The 19,211-nt window shown below is 46.1% G+C and overlaps 2 protein-coding genes across 2 annotated transcripts in view; one reads left to right on the plus strand and one right to left on the minus strand.

Moving 5' to 3' along the window:
* The window catches only part of T265_14466 (hypothetical protein), a gene marked incomplete at both ends in the record, with an annotated part of 94,055 nt that overhangs the window by 37,925 nt on the left and 36,919 nt on the right, over positions 1-19,211 (minus strand). Inside the window, 4 exons of the mRNA XM_009173779.1 lie at positions 14,407-15,175; positions 16,104-16,281; positions 16,885-17,163; positions 18,346-19,061. Of these exons, the coding sequence (XP_009172043.1) occupies positions 14,407-15,175; positions 16,104-16,281; positions 16,885-17,163; positions 18,346-19,061 (1,942 nt within the window). The remainder of the gene's footprint in view (positions 1-14,406; positions 15,176-16,103; positions 16,282-16,884; positions 17,164-18,345; positions 19,062-19,211) is intronic.
* On the plus strand, positions 16,781-17,020 carry T265_08075 (hypothetical protein; the record flags this gene model as incomplete). The annotated part of the gene is made up of 1 exon (XM_009173770.1): positions 16,781-17,020. One exon carries the CDS (start codon positions 16,781-16,783, stop codon positions 17,018-17,020), a length of 240 nt encoding a protein of 79 aa, XP_009172034.1.

Here is a 19,211-nt window from a genome sequence, read left to right on the forward strand (position 1 = left end):
TCAACCATTCGGTGAATAGGAACAGTGTCCAGAACGAACTGGCCTCTCACTTTCTCAACCGAATTGGGGGATAGTTGTCACCTGATATAGGCCACAAGCGTCCACGAAACGGGACCAGAGGTTTACACTATGCCCAAAATAGAGTTTGCTGTAAGAAAAATCCAACCAAATGAAACTACGAAAAGGAAAGTACTCACAAGGTTGCTGTAAACTGTTCGACAACTCACGACCGGTTTCGCCCTTCTTGAGACGAGAGATTCAGTTGAGTCTCTCGTGAAAACCAAAATGATTTGCAAATGAGTGTACTTCTCGAAAATATTCCAATTTGGGATTAAGCTGAACATAAGGTTGGCGGAAAATCGGGTACTGCGCGCCTACCTGATGAGCTGAACAGTATATGGATGCTCACATCCGAACTACTCTCGTGTGAACAGTCCTCATCGTGTCCCGGAGCAATTATTTCCGTGATTCCATACAAAAGGTAGAATCACGGGACTTGGGTTTTACTTTAAGTAGGGCTAAGCAGCAGCTCATGTTCTTGGACGTGCCTGGGTTCGAGCCCAAGTCACCTGACATGCAAGGAGGCCAGTCACCCCTAAAAACCGAACAGCACGCCAATTGGACGGATGTGTCACATACGGGCCACAGATCAAACGAACTCATGCCGTGATTGGTCAGATTGCCAGCCAATCTGTATCAAGGACCTTAGGTTGACGCTTCTCGCCCCTCACAGAGATTCTAGTAAGACCTTGCAGAACATTCTCTGATTGCCCTATGAATACAGCTGTAATAATTGTCCTGTCTCCATGACGGGCTGTCTGAAGCTTGTAGCGACCCAATCACCCACATACTTGACTGTCCAACTCACTCGCTCACTAGATCGCGAGGCTTGTCTATTTTCTCATACGCACAAACACGTCGCATTAAGCTGACTCATCGGACATCGATTGTTTGCACCGCCTAGTCGGCGTAGCAACCACTCATGTGCCGACGCGCCCACGTATACGCACCGGGACCTACATAAAGGGAAACCGAACCCAGTCAGGACACACAGACTCGCGCGCGCGCAGGGAGCAAGGAGTCAGCTCAAGCAGTCCAGATCCACGGACAATCATGGGACACGTGTAGCAACCATGCTAAAAACTTCTATTAGATGCACATACACGTTCTGATTTGTATTTTGGCTATCACCACCTGTGCACTAATAAGCTATCGTGCCTTTTGGTATACCGTAGTGGGCGGAACAGGAAGCTAAGTGACCGATGATGATGATGCACAACCTTTCAGCAAGTCACAGTACTACTCTACCACAGCATGGCGGTCGCAACGTAGCTGATGATTCTGGACAGGTGATTATCTTCACAACTGAACGACTTTTCCGAAGGCCCCGAACAAGTGAGCCGCCTGTCGAGGCTTTCCAGTCGGTAAACACCACAGACATTTTTTCAATTACTTGTTTATGGCTGAGGGAGTCTTAGACGTCACATTCACATCATCTGGGAGTTCAGACGTCGACACGGTCAAGGACACGCAATACCAGAGACCTCTAACGAAACAAAGTTGGGCATGATGCTCCTTCCCTTTGCTATAGACTCACAGGAATAAATGACAGGAACAGCATTGCTCAAACCACATTGAGGTGAGTTCTAGAAATCCCACAACCATCAGTTCGATTGCTACCTCGAACTGTACAGGCCATAGATGGTCTACTGGAATGTGGGAAGCAGCGAAGGCTTCAAAAAGCTACCGAAGATTGAAATTAGATTGGGTACTGACTGTGGAAGGCCCACCATCTAGTGATCATCTGAGTGTTCGGCAATGTTGGGTTCTGGTTGAATAGTCTGGATGTCTGGAAGAACTCAGCACGGTTTTTAGAAACGAGTAGTTGGCGCGATCGTCTAATCCACGATCACGATTGCGTTGTACCCCACAACCCAACTGTAATTCGAATGACTTTGGTTCAGGACCTTGATTCTGGTACCATTCTGATAGTCAAACCCGGGTACCCCATTCATCTTGCTAATAAGAACACAAGTAAGCTCATAAAAGAGATCATTCTTGTCTGGATGGCTGTTTACTTTGGCTGTCTCTAATTCTTGCCTGAATTAGTTGAGCCTTGGCTCTCTTGGGTAAGGCTCTTTCAAAGATTTGGAGGTGACGCTCAATGGAGTGTACTTCGTTGCTCTTGAACTTGGGAGAGTTGACCCTGTTCCGTGAAGCCATCGAATTTGCAGTATCTCCCTTAGGCGGTGTCTGCAAGCCTGACGGAGGCCAGCAGTCCCTAATGACCGACCATCGCATCGGTTGGACGGATGTGTCACGTGCGGATGCGGACCAAACGAAGCCATGCCCTGATTGGTCCGCATGCCAGCCAATCTGGGTCGACCATCTCTAGCTCGACGGTTCTCGCTACCCCACCCCCCCCACAGATATTAGAATTACACTTGCTACAACCAATAAAGTATGATGAGACCACGCTGGTGGACACTTTTTGAAATGAGTGGCATCTGAGATTATCGATCAAAACACCGTGTCTTCTTCCCAGAGTTCCAAGCTATTTCACCGACAGGTGAAGTGACGTCAGCCCAGATGCCCCTTGAATTATCGTTCATTTGTCAAAGCTGAGGGGATTACTGACCAGTATCAACCAATCACAGAGACACACGCACTGTGCGAGATGATGATAGGACAATTTCGACTTCTCACAGTAAAATTTGACCTCTGATGAATAGATGGAGTTAATTTCACTCAGCGAAAAGAAATCCTCAAGGTCACGTGAAAGTAGCCATAAGAAGCTGATGTTAAACGGAAGAAAAGTAAAGTATGAGTGTGCAAAACGCATGGGATGAAATCCGGGAATAGTGTGCAATGGAACGGGTCTTTGATAAGTAAGTTCGACCATTTTTGAACAGCCCATGTAGTAACTTGATTACTGGTGATCAAACACGAAGCGAAGAACGGGGTTTTTCACAACTCAACTTTCCCATCACCGTTGGTGGTGAGGATCACAATGGACGGAGGTAACAAAACGTGGCTGGTATCTACTGACGTGCGGCCAATCTTCAAGAGGTTCAAGGAGTGAGTGTCACTCAGGTGCTGGTTGAAATTGAGGTCAGCCGGTGTTTATCGACGGATGCGAATGGAGTGTCGATCGAACTAGCACGGAAAAGTTGCGCTTGAATTCCCAAAGCCTCCCCGCAGCACCGTTCTGTGTGCATTCTTAAGCTCTTGTGGGGTAACTGAAGCCGGTCAAATTGAAATTGGCCGTTTTCAGTCGAGGTTGACGGAGCAGTGGCTGAGTCTTTCTCCGTTGCTTCGGAAATGATAGGCAATACGCCCACCCGTAGCCTCACAATTCCCAAGACAGATGTTTATATACAGTAAGTTTGATCACCTTGGTTGATGAAATCATCGGGGTGTACCAAGATTCTGCTGACAGAGTTGTCAATTCCGAAGATTCTGATGATGAAATCGCCGAACTGTCGGAAAGATGGTACTGTTTCTTCTGGGCTCCGTCTCGTATGCGACGGGTAGAGCCCCTTTTCATTGGAAGACAATAGATGGGTGCTGCGCTGCAACGTGTTCCAGCCACCCCCGAAATCACAGTATTTAGCTCTGTTTACCGGTGAGCATGGAGTGATTTCTTTTACTGTCAAGGGATGACGTAAAATGTATCGTCCAGAACGAGTCGATTAACCACAAAACGTCATTCATCGTCCGTTCCTCCTAGCATTCGATAACTGTTTGTCTTGTGACGTGCAAGAGAGATTTATTCTCAAGAATAGAATGCCATTCGCGGTGCATGTATATTCGTAATGCACTACTCACAAGGTTGCTGAAAACTGTTCGACAGCCCACGGCTGGTTTTGCCCTTCTTGGGGCTCATCAGGTAGCCGCACTCTCCAAGTTTCCGTCAACCTTTTGTTCTACTTGAAACCAAATTGCACGAAATTAGCGAAATACACTCACTTTCAAACTAGTTTGTCTGTGCGAGAGACTCACCTGGGACCCAGATGAATCTTTCGGTTGCAATGTTTCCAGGCAACTGAATGTGCTGCACCAGGCGGCCTCGCGTTTCAGCTGGTACGATATTCAGTATATCGCGATACATATGTAGACATTATACACTACTCACAAGGATGATGAAAAGTTTCCAACAGACCTTCGATGGTTTTGCCCACATGAAGTTTCAGATAGGCGCAATCACCAAGTTTTGGTTAACCCATGTTCTCCTTGAACCGGAATTGCATGAATTCAACGAAGTGCACTTATTCGCCTTTCAATTTAGTTTTCGCGAGGGACTCATCTGAATCCCAGTTGAATCTCTCGTTCCGTTCCCGTTTGGGCGGCATGCGAAGTCTACGTGCATACATTCAAAAGAAGGGCTTAACTAAAGTTCAGTTGAGTCTCTCGTTAAAATCAAATAATTGTGCTTCCATTTTGGGTTCAATTAGGACAAGAGATTGAGTGAAACTCATGTACTGCACCTAAGTGAAGAGCCCCAAGAAGCGTGAAACCATTCATGGACTGTCGAAGTGTTTTCAGCAACACTATTAGTGTAACGTTGGACACTACTAATTAAGCACGCGAGTAGTATGTGGTTTTCTGATAAATCCGCTTCACGTCGATGGGAACGTGAGATTTATTACGGAATCTGCATTTGTTTACATTTGAGTGATAGTCAATCAATATCCATGAAAGTTCAAAACGGAGACGGATATTGATTTTTTTATAAACAAGATGCATTTGATGGTTTTGCTTTCCCGTCCAATATTCTGTATCTGTTCATTGAGTGTTTTCTAGTAAACAACTCTGCAGCAAAGGTCTCCTTCCTATCTGATGAGCCCCAAGAAGCGTGGAGCCGGTCGTGGGCTGTCGAAGTGTTTTCAGCGACTCTGTTAGTAGTATGCTCCGCAAAGAGGAGGATATCACGAATATCATTTGTGTTCTGGATGAGTCATTTTCCCCCCTGAAGTGGAAACAAGTGGCACCAGGAAAGTCACTCGTGTGGAGACAAATGTGACCAAATTCGACCAATTTCGTCATCAGAATATCTGCATAGTAGGAACGCAATCGGGTCGGCAATTCGAGGTTTACACAAATGAATGGGCGAGATTTTTATCGACATCACCAAGTGAATCCTCTCATGTTTTTTTCACGATTTTGTCATACAACGTGCTAATTGCAGTGCACTTTAGACCGGTAAAAACCCAGGAATGTGGTAACCAAATAAATTCGGTTGATTCGTGCAAATTCTTTGGTGCGCTTTAACTGATTGTAAAAATGTACCGCATGAATCTGTGATGAAATATGTTGCACACTTTCCGTGCAAAAAAAGATTGAATGAAAGTTCGGATGCGAGCTCACATTCGTATAACATATGATTTGCAAACCAATCGCCGCATTTCACAGGCTAAGATCGTAGCAGACAACTGCGTGTCTATTCTAATCGGACACTCTTACCTAACGCTGGTCACCCTCAGAGCTCCAGCCGTGCATGGCACTTAGAGGATGACAAACTAAGCTCCGGGACCGCGCCTACCTGATGAACCCAAAGAAGAGTATTCGGAGAACTAGCTCCGAAAGTAACGAGACTACCTGAGAGCCAATGGAATAACCGTTTTCGTTAAGACAGATTTCACTGGCTGTTATTCACTCGCCCTTGACAGATGAGTTGTATTCCTAGTATCACTTTCTTTGACCCGCTTGTACGCGACAGCGATCAACAGATCAGCTGATTCGCACGCTCATTGACTTTTTTGGCTTGGCCAATTGCACCAGGCTATCGATCGGCTATCTAGACCGAGGTTCACGGTAATCAGAAGGCATTAAGGAGACCGTGGTCCACAACAAGGGACGAAACCGATCGTCAGCTGCCGAAGAGTTTTCAGCAACCTTGTAAATAGTGTGTTATGTCTATACAATGCATCGCGATATCCCGGATATTGTGCTAACTGGGACATGAGGTGGCCTGTTGGAGCACATTCAGTTGCTTAAAAAACATTATGAATGAGCGATTCAGCGGGGTTCCAGGTGGATCTCTTTCCAAAGCTAATTTGGTATGCAAAGGAGTGTATTTCGCTGAACTAATGTTTTGTTTCAAATCAGCCTTATAGTTGAGTGTAATACACTACTCATAAGGTTACTGAAAACTCTTGAAATGCCAACAACAAAGTTCGCCCCTCTTTGGGCTCATCAGGCAGGCGCAGTCTCCGAGTTTTTTTCAGCCTTATGTTTTAATTGAGCCCAAATTGTGCGCAGTATGACTTATATACTCATCTGCTTTTCAAATTGGTGTTGACGGTAGACCCACATGTAACCCAGCTGATCAAGAACATCATAAACGAGAGATTCAGATGGGCTCTAGGTGAGCCTCCGGTAGGCAAATGAGTTAAAAGTCAAAATTTCCTCGGCGTGTCTGTGAAATCTACATCACAATTGACAGAATAAAACAAATGTCAATTTTTTAGTGCACTACTCATAAGGTTGCTGAAAATCCCTCGACAGCCCACGACCGGTTTCACTCTTCTTGAGGCTAACCAAATTAGTTTGCAAATTTCGTGCAATTCTGTTTCAAGTAGAACATAAAGGTGACGAAAACTCTGGGAATGCACCTACCCGATGAACCTCAAGAGGAGTTAAACCGGTCGTGGGCTGTTGAGGAGTTTTCAGCAAACTTATGAGTAGTGCATTGCAAAACTACATATGTATCGCGGTATCTCGAATGTCGTACCGACTGAAACATGAGGCGGCCTGGTGCAGCACATTCAGTTGCTCGGAAACATCAAAACCGAGAGAGTTATCTGGGTTCCAGGTGAGTCTCTCGAAATGAGTGTATTTCGCCAAAAGTCAAGTTTACATAACCTGGGGTTAATTGGAGGCCATTGTGGTGCTTGATGGGAACTAGGCATTCCTTTGGGTGTACATCGGGTTATTCTATTGAAAACTGCTACCCACAGCTAAAGTGCATTCGAAAACCGAGGTTACGGAAATAGATATTGCTGGAAAGTTCTGTGGGTGTCAGCGGTGTGAGCATGACGGGACATACCACGGTAATCGTGTCAGGCTGGTTTAGCCATCCAAATCGAAATGATGCATCCAAACTGTACACAAGCGAAACTGCAGTAATTGATCGATAGCTTGCTATCTCAGGTCTGGTGAATCTTTTTACACAATCGTATCAGAACGCAATGACATGAAGTGTGAATCGCAGCTCACTGCGAGTACCTTGAACTCTGAACTTCATTACACCAGTCTGGAAATTTCGAGGCCGTTTGGTTTACCGGCGCTGATACCACGTGCTGTCCTCATGGATCTAATGTGCTCTCTACTGTAAGCACAGTCAACTCAGATTTCCTAACGAACTGACTGGTCTGCCAGCTACAACACCCTTTCGGTGCCTAGCTATCATGCCACCCGAAGGACGCACGAGGGCTGGGATAATGCCAGGTTGTCCGGGCCTGAACAGAGGAAGTCGAGAAGCAGAGGCCAGAGTCGAACCACGAACCTTCTGGTCAGTAAATTCGCGCTCTAGCCACTTGGATCATCTCGCCCCCTTCGACAAGAGGAGGCAGATTGACGCGGTACTTCAACAGGATACAGAAACAGCTCGCTCATCTCCTCTCATACGCGGTACTTCAACAGGATACAGAAACAGTTCGCCCGAACTGGATTTCGTTCGGTCAAACAAAATTACTGACTAGATTGGGTAGCAGTGGGACGTTCTAGGACTCCGGCGGTACACTGATGAGAACTGTATGGAATCCTAAATTCACTCGGTAAAGAACGCTAGAGTAGGAAGACTGATGACGCAGAACAAGCAGGGTGGATTTTGGAGTCAAAATAACTACCACGATGTCTCAAGGACGACCCAATCGTTTTGTTGCATCCACTTCATAATTTTTTCGCCAATTTCCGATAGTATTCATTCACCAGGCAACCAAACCACGCTCTATTCTCCTTGTAGATGATCTCGTTTTTCAAGCTGCGGTGTATAAAAGCTGAAACCACAGAGCTATACTTAGACCGGTCTAAGCAAACGTGTGGCTAGTAAGTTTTTTTCCCGTTTTAACAGCGGGAAGACGTGACAAACGGGAATCAATACATCTGTCGAAAATGTCATTAGAAAAAGACACAAGCCCCAATTTTTGTTGGGCCACAAAACATGTGGAAATAGTTTTCAGACAATCACGTGACTCCAGGCATTGTCTTATTGATTTTCCGTTTGAACTGAATGGGATCAAGTCATCTGGGAAGTGAAGGCAGAACTTAATTGGGCACCGCGAAACCAAATGGGATGGAAGAAATCAGTGTTGGAATTAACGGATGTTCGGTTTTTTTTGGACAGGGTCTGCCGCGAGCAGATTTTTTCCGAAAAGAAAAACATCCATTTCACGTAGTTTCCAGACAGTCTGCAAAATTACGCGTCGGATAGCAAAGGTTTGCTTAGTGTACAAATTACACAGCTTGGACCATCTCATAGGTGTGACATACTACCCATAAGGTTGCTGAAAACACTAGGAAACCCACGACTGATTCCGCCTTTTTTGTGGGGCTCAGTAAATAAGCGCAGTTCCCGGATTCCCCTAAACCTCACGTTCTATTTGAACCTAAATTAAACGAAATTCGAAAAATACACGTGGTGTAAATACTTTTATCTCGTCTAGAGAGACCACTTGAAATCGAAAGTTGTTCATCTTGAAGATGCAGAAAAACTGGAGAACTTTTCGATTATTTCCATACCAAATCACCTACTTGGATACGAAGCGTCACCGTTTTTTCTCTTTTTAAGTTCCTTTGCTAATGACTTTACAGCTGTTATTGGGTAGTCGAATTCGAATGACGGGTGAGGAATCACCTGTGATCAGTTCATTCGGTTGGGTGGAGATCGGTTTATGAAAATGCTCAGCTAAAGTTGCCAACGGTCGTGTTCCGGGCCTTCGTCATTTTAGAGATCGTGAAATGGCTGTTGTTCAGGCCAGTCCGTCTTCACGTGGCTGAATCCTGCCGGATCGATGAAAGACTTACATAAAAGGTGGTTCCCTGAAAAGCCGTTCAAAGGCCGTTCGATAAAACCTACTGGAAACAGTCGAGGCCACCCGCAGTTCGACCAACCGTTTATCACCAGAAGCATCACGTGACCACACCGGTCCTGTCATTACACACTGACCAAAGTTTCTCTAACAGTGATCTTGCAGAACAACCAACCGTTTATCACCAGAAGCATCACGTGACCACACCGGTCCTGTCATTACACACTGACCAAAGTTTCTCTAACAGTGAACCAATTTGCAGAACAGTTTTCCTGACTGGGGTTAGTGAATGGCTGTGTTGCAGCTTAGCATTTATGCACAGTTGTCTGAGGACATCTTACCGAAATCACATGACGGCAGCTTGTGTAGCCTAAATTGTCGGATCGATAGCTGACTGGTTGGATGAACCGATGACTCATCAGAATTAGCCGACACTTGGTGGGCCTTTTCGCGTTATTCTTACCTGATTAACGGAGGTTGTTCTTAAATTGACACTTGGCTACGATTCTGAAACCACCATCACTTTGTCAATATAGACATTTGAGCACACGGAACCCGTTTAGATCATCATCATCATCATCATCATCGACAGCATGACATCAGTGTTCAACACCGATGCTTCACTGACGTACAACCATGACTTATTTGAAAACCTTATTGTAAAGAAAAGAATAAAGGGGGATGGGGGAGGGATTTAGTGCTAGCTTACCACAATCATTCCCAGGTGCCTACACCTCCAGACATTCACCCAGGCAATCTGGATAGAAACTGACAACAGGAACGCCACTGACATCGGTTGCCAGCCATATATTGTAGTGTCTCCAACCAGGCACAGTGAGGATCACGCGGTCCCCACCCTGGAAGGCGAGTAGCACCGACAGCACCCAAGCGTTTCGTGATCTCCTTCACACTCCTCTGTCAAGTCAATGGTTGGCCACCTCTCTGTTTACGCCACTCCGAATTGGGCATGGAAAACAGTACTCTCTTCGGCAAACGATGGTTCGGCATACGTAACACATGTCCCAACCAACGCAGCTTCTGTTACTGGACACATTCTTCAATGGAAGTACCCGTTACACAACCGAAAACACGCTTTCTAACTGCCTCGCTGTGAGAACGCATGTAGAATGTTTCGTTACTGAATCACGCATCGGTTCTCGATCAGTCAGTAGCCACTTATAAACGATCTTAATTAAACGCTTAAGTGTGTTCGACAAGCACTTTCGTTTTCAGACTCATTTGGTTTTGACAGAAGGCTGAACTGAAACCAGGTGCGTCCTGCGGGCCAGTACAAACGAAATACTCGACTGACATCTATATCTTTGTAATGTACTACTCATAAGGTTGCTGAAAATCCGTCGACAGCCCACGATCGGTTTCGCCCTTTTTGAGGCTCATCAGGTAAGCGCAGTCCCCGGGTTTCCGTCAACCTTATGTTCTACTTGAAACCAAATTGCACGAAATTAGCGAATATACACTCATTTGCAAACTAATTTGATTATCCTCAAGAAGAGTGAAACTGGTCGTGGGCTGTCGACGGATTTTCAGCAACCTTATGAGTAGTACATTACAAAGATATACGTGTATCGCGATATCTCGAATATCGTAGCGGCTGAAAAATGAGGCGGCCTGGTGCAGCACATTCAGTTGCCTGAGAACATCACAAGCGAGTGATTCAGCTGGGTTCCAGGTGAGTCTCTCGAAAAACCAAGTTAGTTTGCAAATGGCATCTGTTCAACTCGGATCGATGGAAACTCGGACACTTCGCCTAGCTGATAAACCCGAAGCAGAAACCGGTCGTGTTCTGTAGAGAAGTGTCCAGCAACCTTATGAGTCATGTCTGGAAATGTAAGGTGATATCTCGAAGCTGAAATATGAGGCCCTTTATGTGCTGCATACTGAGTTGGAGGATAACATTGTAAACGGGAGATGCAGCTAAGTTCACCATGAACTTATTGGTGAAAGGTCAAACACCGATCTTAGTGACTTAGGTATTCCCTCACCCACACACTTGACTGTTCAGCTCACAGTGACTCCCCAGACGGTACAGACAATCAATGTCAGATGAGTCACTCTTGTGTGTCGTGATTGGTAAACGTAGGGGGAAAAAGGCGAGCCCTCTGAACGACTGTAGGCTGTGCAGTCAAGTGAGTCACGATTGTGTGGCGTGATTTGTGAGTGTAAAGGGAAAGACAGATCTGGTGAGTGGCGGCGAGCTGTAAAGTCATGCATGTGGGTGAACGGATGGCTACAAAACAACCACGTGATTTCGCAGAAATGATGCGGAGAAAAGGGAGTCAGCCGCAATTGACCGGTTAATTATACTCCGCAAAAACACAGCTATAAAAAGAAGTTGGAGAGGAGCGTTCTTGGTTCGAACATTCCCCGAAAAGCATTGTCCCACTGACCGTAGTTTACCTTACTATGGTCCGAGGTCTATTGGCTAGATGTGGCCATGGGACTGATCGCATCAATAACTGAAACAAACCGAAGCGTTGCGAGGGGCAACCTCGAGTCAGGTCAACAAGGAAACGGGTCTGCGAGAAACGCTTTTGGAATTTTGGCAAGCCATATCGGCTTGAGGTGAATTTGGTTTCAAATGCGTTGCCACAGTCAACGCACAAAGTGCCTTTGATGAGTTATCACCAAGTTAGAATGTGATGATTAACACTTTGAGGTCAACTGAGACTGCCGTTAGCTAGGCGATGGGACAACAGTCCCCATTTGATTGACCCGAAAACATCACCCCGAACAACTGTTGTCACGTGTGCAGCGGGTGACTTATGTGTGTGGCAGACCATTTGAACCTATGCAGTGGAGCTATATACTACTCAAAAGCAAGTCAGTAGTCATAGCATGCACAGAAATAGGATATTCATGAGTGTACATTGAAACCAGTATTTTGTAAACCATGAAATATGAAGGTGCTTTTTCAAAATTTCCCACTAGGTGGCCAGGGGCGATTCCGAAAGCTGAACTGATGTTACCTGAAAATTCCCTTCAACACGAAGAACATGACTGAAACAAGTATACACGCAATACACTACTCATAAGGTTGCAGAAAACACTTGGACAGCTCACGACCAGTTTCGCTCTACTTGCGGCTCACCAGGTAGGTGCGAGCCCCGGATTCTGTCAACCTCATGTTCTACTTGAACCCGAATTGCACGAAATTAGCGAAAAACACTCATCTGCATTCCGATTTGGCTTTGACAGAAGACTCACCTGAAACCCAGCTGAATCTCATAAAAAAGACATCATAAACGAGAGATTCAGCTGAGTTCCAGGTGAATCTCCCATCAGAATCAAAATGGTATGCAAATGAGTGTATTTCGCCAATGTCTGAACCAGGTTCTCCGAGTAATGACTCGGTCGGGTGAGGTCTGTTGGCTAGATGCCTTCCTTGTCTGATTACGTACGTGGCAGGACGAGACCCCAATTGAGGAGTACCAAATCACTCCACACAGTCTATACGAAGCTCAGAAGGAGATTGATTTGACAATATGAATAGAACTCCGATCTGAGAAGCAAACCCTCGAAAAGTCAGTCAATACGTGACGTAGTTTCTTGAACTGTGGGATGACTATAGCCCGTCTGAATGGGAGCCTTTCGGCCGTTTGTGACCAAACGTTTAAGTGTTCGTCCACTGGCAGAAAGGTTGCATTTTTCGAAAGATGTGCCATGCCAATAATGATGAAACAACTGTACCGTGCTTCTCAGCATTTCAACAGGATAGGACGAAATCTCAAGGGCTAATTTACGTTGACCAAAGTGGGAATTTCTTGATGTGATCGTACAGGAAGGATAACGCCACCGGTAGTTATTTTTGGAGGGAACTTCCTCAATGGCTTGTAGCTCATTGCCAACCGAGTGCCAAAACATCATCCAGGTGTGTGTAATACCAAAATGTAATTCGAAATGAGTGAAACACCGTGTGTGATTTGGAATGGTGCATTTCTGTGCACACTGTTTCTTGTGCACGCATAAGGAGAAAGACAAAAACTCTGTGGAGGTCCAATCAACAGACGCAAAAGATTGGCGTTGCCCTTCTACCCATTTCGATTACATTCTTATATAGCTTACCCCTCTACAACGATCACGTTTGAATAGCATATAGTTATATCCCTCGTTTTAAAATCACAAAGTAGGCATGGCTTATCGATTCAGACTTTCGAACAGAGCCGATATTTCTGAAGTAACCGGTTTCGGTTAGCCCATCCAGAAGAACGTAAAGCACTAAGAAAACGGTTCTCCCGTGTACAAAATTAAACGCTTTCATTATGGCGGTGAAAATGCATCCTAAACTTTCACCTGCTCAGGAGCAGTGGTCATCCGTTCGGTCCAACTTTCAGACCGGAACACATGACGAAACGAAACGCCGTGCTTTAACTCCCTTTTCCTAGAATACCTCTTCGTGAAAGAGAATCCAGTTATGTCACCCATTCTTGAGGTCAGCTAGGCATCAAACAAGTTTTCTTTCCGACTGTATGGATGGGTGGTTTGATGAAACTCACTGCAGTATTAATTGAGGTTTTGGTGTATTCGCTCTGACACAATCAAAGTTCAATTATTCAGAGGCACGGTAACTGAGCCGCCGCGAGAAGACGGTACTCCGCCTTTAATAGTCGCTTAAAAACTAGACATATTTTTAATTCCTGGGTAGTTTCTATCTGAATTCGTGACCAGTCGTCATCCGATTTCTTCAGGTGTAAAAGGTGGCTCAAATTTTGGCCTTGGACAGAACAACCACCTTGAGAGAGGCGGACAAGGTCATCGGACCGTCGCAATGAACAGAAATCGATCATGGATGAAGCAGTGGGTTCAAGTAGAACATACAGGTGACGGCAACTCGGCGACTGCGCTTACCTGATGAACCCCAAGAAGGGCGAAACCGGTCGTGGGCTGTCGAACAGTTTTCAGCAACCTTGTGAGTAGTTTCCTTCATGAGAATATACAGCGATATCTCGAATACCGTGCCAACTGAAACATGAGGCAACCTGTATGCAGCACATTCAGCTGTAGAATATCATAAACGAGAGATTCAGTTGAGTCTCTCGTGAAAACCAAATTGATTTGCAAATGAGTGTATTTCTCGAAAACAGTGCAATTTGGGTTCAAGTAGATCATGAGGTTGACGGAAACTCGGGGACTGCGCGGCTACCTGATGAGCCCAAAGTGGAAGGGCGAAACCGATCGTGGGATGCCGAAGAGTTTTCAGAAACCTTGTGAGGAGTTTCCTATGCACAAGCTAGTTTACACAACGAACGGTGCTGCTTCATTGTTCGTTCGAGATAGCTCCTATCGCTTGTTATTCAACAGAGTAAACCAAACGGATAGACTAATAAACTACGCTCCCAAAACTGAGCCAACTCACTGAAGTTTTCCGGTGCCTTCCACAGGACGCACAGCAACACGAATGACAGCTGGACGGCCGGCGATTTGTTCACACTGATTCGCCACCCAGTTCATTTGAAATCGTTCGTAGATTGTCTCCTCTGTGAAACTCCTCAGATCGTGGAGCTTTGCCGCGGTTTTCAATTCCGCACATACTTTCTTGGGCACTGCTGGACTTATCACTTCTGTGCCGGATGTTGCATAAGAAATTAGTCCACTGTCCTTGCACAATCCTATGGCTAACATAGATGTCACATTTTGGTTGGCTGAAGTCACATTACTGGTAGTCAAGTCATTCGTTTGTCGGAATGTGACTGGTTTCGCGGCCTGGATATAGGAATTCAAAAGCTCTGTCATTACATTTGTCGGTATTCCTTGGGGTAAGTGGAACAATCGATTGATTACACGCATGATTCGAATGGACTCTTTGACGTCCTCATGAAAGCTACTCATTAAAGAGTGCGGAGTGATTACATCGGTAAACAACGGATGGAATGTCAACACAGGTCCTTTAGACAATGATTCATCACTATCCTGTGCGGATCCGGGGGACCAGGCATCGGGGAAACAAAATGTCTTCTCACTTTGTACATAATTTACAAATTTACGTAAAATATCCTCACGGGACGCGGTGTTAAACGGTACGGCAGTGTATATTCCAATGGGTACAAATGTGCATAAAATACACATGGTAACCAAACCACTGTGCAACCGGATTCTGTTTCCAGTGTCCATCATTTTCAACAAAACTTATTGCTGTTTGGACAAGTGATTTTTTGGCAAATTATCACTGTCTCCCATTTCGGCGATTTGCAAACGATATTTTCCCGGAACGTAAAACGCGCGTTCGTGTTGGAGAACAGTTGTGGAAACCCAATAACCAGCGCCCGTCGGTCAACAGTCGTAGTAATACAGACGCACAAACGTACGCGCTTGTGTGTCTACAGCCCCGGGAAAGAGCGATGCAGAGGCGTGTGAACACACACACGCACACGCACGCACGCACGTGTCCAGTACACATTGGACGCTGCTGATTGGCTCGTAGATCAATAGGTCTGGTGGCTTCCGGAGCGAGAGGTCATGTGGGAGAGATTTGACGGGAAGTGCTTGTGCGAGAGACAGCGATAGACTGGCAGAAGGCCGAGCGACGAAACCAGTGCCCTGCCCACCGGACAAGACAGGCTAGCTCGTTCTGGTCGATACAGGTTGATTATTGTTGCTGTTGTTGTGGCGCTGTACCCCTCTCCGACTGGTAGCAAAACTGAGAAATCGACCGTGTCCTCGTCCGGTAAATCGCATGAGTAGCTGCTGCTGTTGTTGCCGGTGTGTTGGAGATGAGAGTAGTGTTGATGCAATATATTCAAAATTACGCTCCACTTCCCGTTCGGCAACCCGTAGTGAAATGAGCTGTGGTACACGCAGAGAGAAACACACACAAACGCGTTAGACTAGGACATACTTGTTAGTCAAACTAGACAACGAATTTCGTCCCTAAACACGCCCGTAATTTGCCAATTGGACGAACACGTTCTCAAACCTAAACAATTCTCGGCACGTGTTTGGAAACAGGTGTTCTCAATAGGTTTCTCAATTAGGGATAACCGTATTGGTACAAAAACCCAAGAAATCAAATTGCCCGAAGAAAAGAGTTAAGGTTTTTACAGAGATAAGTCTCACGCGAAGGCGTTGCTGGATTGATGTCATACAGAATGCACTGCGAGTTGAACGAACGTAGAAAGTGTGGATTCGGAAACATTGTCAAATATCGCATTCCACTTACGAATTTGATGAATAAATAAAGAAGAATGTACCAACGTTTAAAAAAAGCAAAGTTGTAATCGTTTTGATACAGGACCTAAAATACGACCATGTCAATCTGGAAAGATTACGTGCACGAACTGGGCATGACTGATCCGTTTTAATTGTTTCATGCTGGTGTCTACTCAGGAAGGCAAAAACTCACAAGTCTCAAAAACCGTCTATCTGAGAAGTCATCATTCGGAGAAGTAGGCAGTGCGTGGTCACGTGGTGTGAATCGCGTGACTAAAGGAGGAGCACAGCCAATGGAGTGTGGGTTACTAACCCGCTAATTCCTCTATGCTTTCTTTAACAATCAGCCAAGATACACAAAACAGGGGTGGGGGTTAAAAATGCACTCGCTCCAAGCCGAACGGCACAGAGCTCAAGGAAGCACGAGGGTGGGAGGCAAGGTCATTCAAGTGAAGTAGTCACGTGATTCTCAGGTAGATACCGGGAACGTAAGTTAAGCAATCCGACTAGTATTGCACGGGAACATTCTCATGCGTACAGGACTAATGCAGTTTCTTAGTGCGGGTGTCACATATGGGGTAAAAATGAAAGGCGTGGGCGCAGTGGTAAGTGACGTCGAACACGGCGCGCGCTCAGCCATGCTCCAGACAACACGAAAGACTATGCTCGAAACCAGTGCCCTGCCCACCGGACAAGACAGGCTAGCTCGTTCTGGTCGATACAGGTTGATTATTGTTGCTGTTGTTGTGGCGCTGTACCCCTCTCCGACTGGTAGCAAAACTGAGAAATCGACCGTGTCCTCGTCCGGTAAATCGCATGAGTAGCTGCTGCTGTTGTTGCCGGTGTGTTGGAGATGAGAGTAGTGTTGATGCAATATATTCAAAATTACGCTCCACTTCCCGTTCGGCAACCCGTAGTGAAATGAGCTGTGGTACACGCAGAGAGAAACACACACAAACGCGTTAGACTAGGACATACTTGTTAGTCAAACTAGACAACGAATTTCGTCCCTAAACACGCCCGTAATTTGCCAATTGGACGAACACGTTCTCAAACCTAAACAATTCTCGGCACGTGTTTGGAAACAGGTGTTCTCAATAGGTTTCTCAATTAGGGATAACCGTATTGGTACAAAAACCCAAGAAATCAAATTGCCCGAAGAAAAGAGTTAAGGTTTTTACAGAGATAAGTCTCACGCGAAGGCGTTGCTGGATTGATGTCATACAGAATGCACTGCGAGTTGAACGAACGTAGAAAGTGTGGATTCGGAAACATTGTCAAATATCGCATTCCACTTACGAATTTGATGAATAAATAAAGAAGAATGTACCAACGTTTAAAAAAAGCAAAGTTGTAATCGTTTTGATACAGGACCTAAAATACGACCATGTCAATCTGGAAAGATTACGTGCACGAACTGGGCATGACTGATCCGTTTTAATTGTTTCATGCTGGTGTCTACTCAGGAAGGCAAAAACTCACAAGTCTCAAAAACCGTCTATCTGAGAAGTCATCATTCGGAGAAGTAGGCAGTGCGTGGTCACGTGGTGTGAATCGCGTGACTAAAGGAGGAGCACAGCCAATGGAGTGTGGGTTACTAACCCGCTAATTCCTCTATGCTTTCTTTAACAATCAGCCAAGATACACAAAACAGGGGTGGGGGTTAAAAATGCACTCGCTCCAAGCCGAACGGCACAGAGCTCAAGGAAGCACGAGGGTGGGAGGCAAGGTCATTCAAGTGAAGTAGTCACGTGATTCTCAGGTAGATACCGGGAACGTAAGTTAAGCAATCCGACTAGTATTGCACGGGAACATTCTCATGCGTACAGGACTAATGCAGTTTCTTAGTGCGGGTGTCACATATGGGGTAAAAATGAAAGGCGTGGGCGCAGTGGTAAGTGACGTCGAACACGGCGCGCGCTCAGCCATGCTCCAGACAACACGAAAGACTATGCTGAGTCATCATCATCATCACCATCATCATCATCGACAGCATGACATCAGTGTTCAACACCCATACTTCACTGCCGTACCGATGCTCCACTGCCGTGACGACAGACGTTTCCAGACGAATCGCACAGAGGCGACTATCAACAGGTATCTAGTCGAGTAAGGTTACTTCCGCTTGGTGACTTAGCACAATACCAACCCCGCCATATCCCACCGCAGCAGCATCTGGATCAACAGAGGTGCGTAGCCGGAAGCGAGTGGAGACTGACGGGGCGGTTAACTCAATCACTGTGCTTGCATCTTGAATTCTCGTTTCTGAGACACAGCACACATCAATGCCAAGCGAGTCCAGTGTGAATGCAAGGGCAGCTTGTTGTCCTGCTTGCTTCAGAGTGCGAACATTGAGCGCGGCCAGATAGAGTGGGTGTCGAGGCTTGAGGACTGATCTGGAGATTCCTGAAGATGTCGGCACCGTGTGACGAGTAGATGCTACACGCAAAACCGATGCATGACGAACGGAGTCATCAGTCCTAAGTGCTGGGCCTGCAAGAGGAGAGTTATTCATGGGGTGGGGAGAGGGGTCCACCAAGCTTCTCGGTTTGCGCGGACAGTCACTTTCACCTGGCGTCGGATGATGCGCCACCTGGTGGCGAGCAGGTGGAATCTGTCGCTGGGTCTCCAGAAAAGACACGGTTCTATCAGAGATCCAATGCTTGGATGAGGTTGGCTGGGTTGTACCGCAAGCAGACTCTCCTGCTTTGAGTAACGCGTTGGATATTTTTCCCCAGTGGCCGTTTATATCCGACACCGTACCGTCCGGCAGGCATTCGAGGAGCTGTTTCTGATAGTTTCGTTTGGTTTCTGGATCAACTAGCTTCTCAATGGCTAAGCGAGGTGTGCGCGATTTGCGTACACCTGAAAAGCGCAATGAAAAGCAGCAGCGTACAAGTGCATGGTCGGAGTCCACGCTGGTGTTCCAGAAGGAGCGGCAGGCGGTGATCGACCCTCGCCACCGATAACTGACGGCAATGTGGTCTATTTGGATTCGGCGCTCGTTTGATGGTG

This window comes from Opisthorchis viverrini (assembly GCF_000715545.1).
Source record: "Opisthorchis viverrini unplaced genomic scaffold opera_v5_201, whole genome shotgun sequence".
NCBI lineage: Eukaryota > Metazoa > Platyhelminthes > Trematoda > Opisthorchiida > Opisthorchiidae > Opisthorchis > Opisthorchis viverrini.